The sequence below is a fragment of the Orycteropus afer genome, unplaced genomic scaffold (assembly GCF_000298275.1).
Source record: "Orycteropus afer afer isolate SDZICR_OR568_19922 unplaced genomic scaffold, OryAfe1.0 scaffold00689, whole genome shotgun sequence".
Classification (NCBI taxonomy): Eukaryota; Metazoa; Chordata; class Mammalia; order Tubulidentata; family Orycteropodidae; genus Orycteropus; species Orycteropus afer.
The window spans coordinates 478947-488192 of record NW_006922276.1 but is presented as its reverse complement, the minus strand read 5'-3'; the positions used below and the strand labels follow the sequence as shown (position 1 = coordinate 488192).

At 49.0% G+C, this 9246-nt stretch overlaps 1 protein-coding gene across 1 annotated transcript in view; it reads right to left on the bottom strand.

Annotated features, from left to right (window-relative positions):
- Nucleotides 1-9246, bottom strand: part of TARM1 (T cell-interacting, activating receptor on myeloid cells 1) — an 11306-nt gene that overhangs the window by 1646 nt on the left and 414 nt on the right. Inside the window, exons 2-3 of the mRNA XM_007956954.1 lie at nt 8860-9141; nt 7902-8195 (exon numbers count right to left, since the gene is read on the bottom strand). Of these exons, the coding sequence (XP_007955145.1) occupies nt 7902-8195; nt 8860-9141 (576 nt within the window). The remainder of the gene's footprint in view (nt 1-7901; nt 8196-8859; nt 9142-9246) is intronic.

Here is a 9246-nt window from a genome sequence, read left to right as displayed (position 1 = left end):
TCAGTCTTCATGGAAGCAGGCTGCCACATCTTTCTCCTGTGGAGCAGCTGGTGAATTTGAACCATCAACCTTTCGGATAGCAGCCGAGTGCTTAATTGCTGTACTCCAGAGCCCTCTCCACCTCTAAAGGCCTTGTTTTTAACCACAGTTAAAGGTATCAACAAAAGTCATACATCCCTAGGGATTGTCCCACAAGGAAGCCTCATCCCATGTTTGAATGGCTCTGTCTTGGGAAAAGGAGCCCTGCTGACACAGTGCTTGAACTTTCCACTACTAACCATAAGGTCAATGGTTCAAACCCATCCCCTGGCTCTGTGGGAGAAAGACCATAAAGATTAAAAGCAAACCAAACCCATTGCCATTGAATCAATTCCAACTCATAGCAACTCCCACTGGGTTTCCAAGGCAGTAAATCTTTACTGAAGTAGATTGCCCCATCTTCCTTCCTCAGAGTGGCTGGTAGGCTTGAACCACCAACCTTTTGGTTAGCAGTCAAATGTCTTAGGCACTGCACCACCACAGCTCCTTCCCATAATGATTACAGCCTTGGAAACCCTACTGGGCAGTTCTTTGTCCCATGGTGTTGTCATGATTCTGAATCGATTGGATGGCAGCTAACACCATGTCCAGAGGTTCTTACCTAGTCCTGTTCCTGTTGTCGGAAGGGGCTCTTTTCCTCGTGTTTTATCTAGAAGGCAGAATTGTTTGGCAAAATACATTAAGATGCAGAGCAACCGTCATATTACAGAACTCATATAATTTTTAAAACTCTCTAAATTGTTCACAAAACCTTACCTTTATAGTGGAAGTCAAAGATCAAAGACTACAGCCTTCAGCATGGATTATGCCTCAACATACAGAGAGTAAAAATCCTCACAACTGGACCAATAAGGAACATCATGATAAGTGGAGAAAAGATTGAAGTTGTCAAAGATTTCATTTCACTTGGATCCACAATTAACATTCATGGAAGCTTCTTGTTGTTGTTATGTGCCCTTGCGTCGGACCCAACTCATAGCGACCCCTTCTTGGGTTTCTGAGGTAGTATCGCTACGGAAGTAGATTGCCCAACCTTCCTTCCGAGGAGTGGCTGGTGGATCAAGAAATCAGACATTGTAGTGCATGGGGCAAATCTGATGCATGAGACCTCCTCTGAGGAACAAAGATGTCACTTTGAAGACTAAGGTGCACCTGACCCAAGCCATGGTGTTTTCAGTCGCTTCATACGCATGTGAAAGCTGGACAATGAATAAGGAAGACCGAAGAAGAGTTGACGCCTCTGAATGACGGTGGGGGTGAAGAAGACTGAAAATACCATGGACTGCCAGAAGAACGGACAAATCTGTTAGAGGAAGTTCAGCCAGAACGCTCCTCAGAAGCCATGGAAGGTCATGGTATGAGGGACCGGTCCCTGGAGAAGGACATCATGCTTGGTGAAGTAGAGGATCAGTGCAAAAGGGAAGGCCCTCAATGGGATGGATTGACTCAGCGGCTGCAACGATGGGCTTGAGTATGGCAACAATTGTGAAGATGGGGCACAACCGGGCAGTGTTTCGTTCCGTTGTAGATAAGGTCACTATGAGTTAGAGCTGACTTGAAAACACCTAAGGACAACAACAATATGGCGGCCACACACGTCTCAGAGCAGAACTGCTCTCCATACAGCTCCCAGTGGCTCATTCTTTGGAAGCAGATGCCAGGCCATTCTTCTGAGGCACACTGGCTGGGCTCGAACCTCCAGCCTTTGGGTGAGCAGCTGACCATGTGAATCAACCGTTCACACCACCCACGGGTTTCCCACAGTCATGTGAACGGCGAACTCAGGGAAGGAAGTGCTAACTATTTGGGGGAAATGGGAGAAATAGGAGATTCATGAAGGCTGCAATCAAAGAGTTAGTTCTTCCTCCTTTTTCAACCCTCACTGCACAGAGAGGTCAGCACAGAGCAAAGGCGTTTGTTTCGTTTTTAAAGCAGCTGAGGAAACTGGAGCATGAAGAGGTCACGTGACTTCCCTGAGGTCACTCAGCTAGTGAGCCGCAGAGTCGGGCTTTGGTTCTCTCCTCTTAATCAATACACGGAGGCCCGGGGTGGTGCAATCCCTTCACACGCTCGGCTGCTGACCAAAAGGCTGGAGATTTGAGGCCCCAGAGGGACCTCACAAGAAAGACCTGGTTATCGCCTTCTGGAAAATCTGCCGTTAAAAACCCTTTGGAGAGCAGTTGTCCTCCAACCCACCTGGGGGCGCCCTAGATTGGAGCTGACCCAGCGGCAAACGTTTTTAACCGTTAAGCGATGCTGATGTAATTGTCACCACAATACTTTTTTGTTGTTGTTTTTTACCATTTTATTGTGATTAGGGTGAAAGTTTATATTGCAACTTGGTTTTCCACTCAACAATTCCCGCTCGTTTTGACTTGTGACATTGACTGTAGTCTCCAAAACATAACAGCTCTCTTCCTGCTTCCTCGCCGTGGTTACCGTTTTCCTTCCTCCTTCTTCCCCATCCCTTCCCGCCCGCTGAGTTTTATTCCCGGGCAAATGCTGTCCTTTGGATCTCGTCGGGGTGGCTGTGACTATAATACACCTGAAGTCTCACCACGCACAGGGGTGTTGGCCCAGTGTTTTGCACTCTTCCAAAGCAGAAAACGTGGACTCCTCAGACCGTCCGAGGGGTCTCTGGGTGAGGGAAATATTTGATGTGCTTGGTCGCTAAGTGGAAAGTTAGAAGTTGAAGTCTCCCAGAAGTGCTTCAGGACAATGACCTAGTGGTCTACTGCCAGAGTCAGCCATTTACACGGCCTTGGAGCACAGTTTCACTCTGACAGACGTGGGGTCGCCATCAGTCATGTTAATCGAAATGAAAATAATGAAGTCGTGTGGTGACAAAATAGTGTCGGTGGTCCACTTGACAACATCCCTGAGACTTGTCTGTACGAAGACTCCAGCCTAGGTTTCCCATAAACCAGACCACCCTCACTGACCAACGAGATTTTGACAGTGTTTCGACAATATATTGAATAAGTCGATCAGAAAAATAAAAAGCTTTTGCTTCTGCATTTTGTCACTAGAAGCTAATTTCTGCTGGTAGTTGGTGAAGTACTTCTCCACCTGTGGTTTGATTGTGGAAACTTGATTCTGGAAACTTCTGCCTGAATAAATCTAATCTCATAGGTTAATCTTATTATGGGCTCAGTTTCTTCTGAGAGTCGGAATTGACTCATTGCTGTTTTGGGAACTCCAACTGGTTTAGAGTTTCTGAAGACCCCCTCCCTCCTGCAGAAGAAAACAAGACCAGTAAAGTTACAACTGACTTCCCACCACGTATTTCCTCTGCTCCCTGTGGTGTCCAGACACAACCCATTCTTCACTTCTCTGCCCTACCCTCTCATGTCCACAATCAGGAAGTGGAGTGCTATTTTTACTGTAGCCTCCTCCTCTCCATGCAGCCCTCTAACAGCTGCTCTTTCCTACTCAGAGACCACACAGACCTTGGTCAAAGCTCAGAAGTTATGAGGAACCCCATGAACTAATATTCCTCGAGTCTGGCTCTGAAGGCATCAGACTGGGAAACAAATTGAACATGGGAATACGGGACTAAAATGCATGACCTTAAAGGAAGCCTGATGACGCCAAGTTAGGTAACCAGTGTCATTATGAAATATACCTTGAATGGCTACTGGGTTGGGGATAAGTTTTAAGTAATTAGAAGCTTCAGGGATTGGAAGAAGAGTATGGTTCCCACCTTTCAAAGCCCTACGGAGAACTCATGTCTAAGAAGAAATTAGACTGTGGGTCTGAAGTAGGCATCTTACCATCTCCATGCTGCTGTAGTAGAAACTACCCAGGTGGGTGGCTTGGAAGAACAGAAATGTATTTCCTCAGTTGAGGAGGCCAGACATTCGTATTCAGGGCATCATCTACAGGGAAGGCTCTCTCTCTCTCTGAGGCTGCTCCGTGGCCCCAGCGTCCCTTGGTTCCTCGGGGGCCTTAACATGATATTATCTCACACTCTGTGTTGGCTTGTCTGCCTGTTCGGCACCTGAACGCAGAGTGATTGGGTGTAGGACCCTCCTTACACCCATACGACCTCATTAACACAACTGAGAAGATCCTGTCCCCGACACGATCACTTCCACGTCCTTTTCCCAAACAGGATCACTTCCACACTTATCCCCAAGCAGGATCACTTCCACAGCATGTTCTTGTCACCAGGTGCCCTCGATTCGGACTCAGTGACCCATGTGACAGGCTAGAGCTGCCCCACAGGGTTTCCTAGGCTGTAATCTTCATGCGAGCAAACCTGCAGATCTTCCTCCCAAAGAGCAGCTGGTGGATTTGAACCACTGACTTTTTGGTTAGCAGCCAAGAGCTTGGCCTTTATACCATTGGAGCTCCTGACCTCCACATTGCAGAGATCAGGATTTTAGCATATATTTGGGGAAAACACGATTCAGTTCACAACAGCAGAGTGGGTCAGCCTCCAAACTACTGCATTTGAAGCTGGACCATATCGATGGGCGAGGAGGGTGCTAAGTTGTGCAGGATAAGATGCTGAGTGCCATCCCTGTCTCTACCCATCAGGTGCCACGAGCACTCACTTGTGTGTGTGTGTGTGTGTGACTTGTATGAAAGTTTATGGAGCAAACTCACTTTCCACACAGCAGTTCATACCCATTTTGTTTCATGACATTGACTGCAGTTCCCCACAATGCAACAGCTCTCTGCCCATGTCCTCCCTGTCACCTCTTCCCTGGTCCTTCCTTCTTATGCATTCCTGCCCCCTGAGCTAGCTCCCTGTGTGAGCACTGCCCTTCTGTTCTCCCACGATTGAGTGATCTAAGGAGTGTACCTGCCTGATGTAAATGTTCGCCCCATGGGCCTGGCTATGGTTTGACTGGAAGCCACAGAAGTGGGTTCAGTTCCAGACCTGAAGGGTAACTAAGGGCCATAGTCTTGGGGGTCTCACCGGGCTCTATCAGCCCAGTGAACCTGGTCTTTTTTTTAGGATTTTGAGTTGTGTTCCACATCATTCTCCCACTCTCTCCAGGACCCAGGAGCACCCACTTTTGTTGTGGTACCAAGAATGTCTCCAGGCATCGCCAAGTGTGGCCAGGAGGCAAAACCAGGCCTGTGTGAGAACCAACAGCCAAAGGAAAATAAGGAAGGAGGTGACTATCAGGAACTCCTCCCTCCTTCTCCTCCATTGGGATTATAGCCATCCACCTTGTCTGTGGACACAGAGCACCCGCACCTGCCCCCAGCGCCCTGACCTCGGGCCCCCAGCCTCCAAAACTCTGAGACAATAAATGTCTGCTCTTTGAGGGATGTTGTTATGGCAGCCCTAAGAACTAAGGCTCTGGGGCCAAGTGAAATCTAAACTGTTACGATTATCTTCAAAACAGAAATTCCTCCCAACCTTCTGTATACTGGGGTCACCCCCTTCTCCGGACACTGGGGTCATCCTCCTTCTCCAGACACTGAGGTCACCCCCCTTCTCCGGACACTGGGGTCATGTCCCTTCTCCGGACACTGGGGTCATCCCCTTCTCCGGACACTGGGGTCATGTCCCTTCTCCGGACACTGGGGTCATCCCCCTTCTCCGGACACTGGGGTCATCCCCCATTTGCTTGAGCATCCTCTACTGTTAGGTGCTCATCCTCTGTTCAAATATTGTCATCATCGTCGTTGTTGTTGTTAGGTGCCATCAAGTCAGGTCCAGCTCATAGTGACCTTACATACGAACGAAACACCGCCTGGTCGTGTGCCGGCCTCACAACCCTCGCCACGCTTGAGCACATCGTTGCAGCCACGGTGTCCGTCCATCTCGGTGAGAGTCTTCCTCTTTTCTGCTGCCCTCTGCTGTGCCAAGCGCACGACATCCTTCTCCAGGGACTGAGCCCTCCTGCTAACACATCCAGAGCAGGGGAGACGAAGTCTGGCCATTCTCACTTCCAAGGAGCATTCTGGCTGCACTTCTTCCAGGACAGACTTGTTCTTTCTTTGGTAGTCCGTGATGCTTTCAGTGTTTTCCAGTGGTTGTTGTTGTTGTTGTTGTTGTGTGCCATCGAGTCAGACCCAACTCATAGCGACCCCTCCTTGGGTTTCTGAGGCAGTATCACTATGAAAGTAGATTGCCCCATCTTCCTTCCGAGGAGTGGCTGATGGGTTTGAACCGCCAGCCTTCTGGTCAGCAGTCAAGTGCCTTAGGCACTATGCTACCAGAGCTCCCTTTCCAATGGTTAGGGCTATTGAATGTTCCCTTTCATCCCAATTATTTTACTGGGCCCTGGAGAGGACATTAAGCAGCCTTTGCATTGAGCTATGAAACTCAATTTTCTACTATTGGAGTAAATTATTATGTTATTAGTTGCTATTACATTGTGGGGGTTGCAGTGAACATCACTGAACAGAAAGTATATGGATTGTTGAATGGAAAACCAATTTGCCCTGTAAACTTTCACTCAAATCACTTTTTTTTTTAAGCATGGGTCATAAATACAAAATTGCATTAAATTATATGCTTTTGAAAGCAAAGATGTAAATTTGACAACTAAGGTGCAGGTGCCTGACCCAAGCATGGTATTTTCAATTGCATTTGAGTTCTGGTTTTGCAGAAGAATGCTAAGAGTACCATGGACTGCTAAAAGAACTAACAGATCTGTCCTGGAAAAAGTGCACCTGAATGCTCCTTGGAAGCATGAATGGCCAGACTTTGTCTCACCTACTTTGGTCATGTTGTCAGAAGGGACCATTCCCTGGAAGAGGATGTCATGCTTGGTGAAGTGGAGGGTCAACAAAAGAGGGGGAGGCCTTCAAGCAGATGGATTGACACAGTGGCTGCAACGTTGGGTTCAGGTCTAGAAAGGATTGTGAGGTTGGCACAAGACCGGACAATATCTTGTTCTGCTGTGCACAGGGTAGCTGTGAGTCGGAGATGACTCGCTGGCACCTTACAACAACATATGCATGTAATACCCGGACAGTGAAAAAGGAAAACCGAAGAAGAATGGATACATTTGCATTATGGTGTTGGCGAATACACCAGGGACTGCTGGAAGACCGTACAAGTCTGTCTTGGAGCAAGTGTAGCCATAACGCTCCTTAGAAGGAAGAATGATGAGACTTCATCTCAGGTACTTTGGACGTGTTATCAGGAGGGACCCGTCCTTGGAGAAGAAGATCATGTTCGATAAAAGGGTTAGCTAAACAAGAGGAAGACCATCCATGCAATTGACTGAGATGGTGGCTGCAACGAAGGGCTCCAACACAGCAAGGACTGTGAGGACGTTTCATTCTGTTGTGCGCGATGTTATTATGAGTCAGAACCAACTCAACGGCACCCAACCACAAACAACATCCACAGACAGGGTTGCCTGTGTTGGAGCCAGAGGCTGGTACCTGAACTGAACATGGCCAATGACAGACCTTCCCTGGGATTTCTGGGAACTGGGTTTGAAAAAGAGAGTCAGTCCCTCTCCAGGAGTGTAATTTACGAGATGTGAACCTAGGTTCTTGAAAGCCATACCCCCGTCCAATAGAGGAAGCCAGTGTGGAGTGAGAAAGAGTAAGTTGACATAAGAAGGCAACCCCGTAATGGCAAGGAAAGAATCCAGGTAGAATTCCAGTCCCTGGTTGTGGTTATTCAAACCAAATGCATGCATGCACTTTCCACAGTTTGCTAGCCAACTGTCCTACGGGATTCTCCCCAACACATACCCCTCTCTCAGCAACAGGTCCTCATCATCATTTCACAGCATCCGGGCCCCAGCTCTGTCCTTCCCAAGTGATTCCCCCACAAGGCTCTGGAGCCTTCAAGGACAGTTCCTCCCTCCAGGACCCTTCCTCAGATCTCAGGACCAGCAGGAAATCCAGCTATAGTTCTCCCATGGCAGAAATCCTACCTGTCACCCAGATCTCAAGGCTATCACTGGGGCGTGAGGCCCAGAAAGGGGCCTTTGTCTGGTAGTAGACACAGCTGTAGTTCCCAGTGTCGTTGACGGTCACAGTCTGAAGGAAGAACTCTGCCACACTTCCTGCTGGTTTCTGCTGCTGTGTGGGTGCTGAAGTTCCTTCCTTCAGAAGGGCAACATCATAACCAATGACACTGTCTGGCTTCTGGCACTGCAGGGTCAAGTTTTGCCCTGCAGTCATGTTACGTCCTGGGTGGACTTGAAGGGAAGGTTTAGGTACAGTTCCTGCAGAGAAGGAAGGTGCAGAGGTAGGTAATGGGAGAAGACTTGATCTGCCCATCACCCTGGTTCTCATGGAGAAACCCGAAGCCATCAAGTCCATTTTGACCCACGGCAACCCTATAGGGTTTCCAAGGGGGAAGCAGACTACTACACCTCCTCCCTCAGGGTGGCGGGTGGGTTGCACCCATGGACATTTGGTTAGTAGCCAAGTGATTAAACCACTGTGGCACCAGGGCTCCTTGGTTCTCATGGAGTGGGGGTAAATTCAAGACACCTTAAGGTGCCCTGGTTGTGCAATGGTTAAAGTATTCCACTGCTAACCGAAAGGTTGGTGGTTTGAACCCACCAGCTGCTCCATGGGAGAAAGATGAGGCGGTAGGCTTCCAAAACGATTACAGCTTTGGAAACTCTATGGGGCAGTTCCAGTCCGTCCTCTAGGGATGCTGTGAATTGGAATCTACTCATCGGCAGTGGGTTTGGTCTGGGGTTTGGATTTCACCTTCTGCCAATTCCAGGGAAGAGTATTCCTTCCCAACAAGCTGTGGGCAAAACCCAGGTTCAAATTCTACACCTGCCTCTCTTCAGCGTCACCCACACTACACGGCACTGGAGACGCAAGGCCTTGGACTGGAGAACCACATGTCCTTCCAGAACACCTCCTCCTCACCTGTAACCAGAAGGAGAAGGACATCACTGCTCAGGGAAGTCCGGTGTCCATCACGGTATTCACAAGTGTACTCCCCGGAATCACTGTGCTGTACATCAGTGAGGAGCAAGTCAGCGTGGCTCTCTGTAGGATCAGGTGACTGTACGGGATCCAGGTGATATCCTCCCTTTCTGAAGGCAAAGTCTGCAGCCCTGGTCAGAGCCCAGCATCTCAGACTCACGTTGCTCTTGGGAGGGACCACCGAGCTGGGCCAGGCCCTGAGGATGGGCTTGGGGAGTGACCCTGGAAAGGAAGCAGAACCAGGGCTGGAGTCAACCACGCCCCTTGCTCTCAGGAAACCCAGAGAAGGAAGGAGAGGGAACAGCGGGGAATTCAAGGTGGACTTCA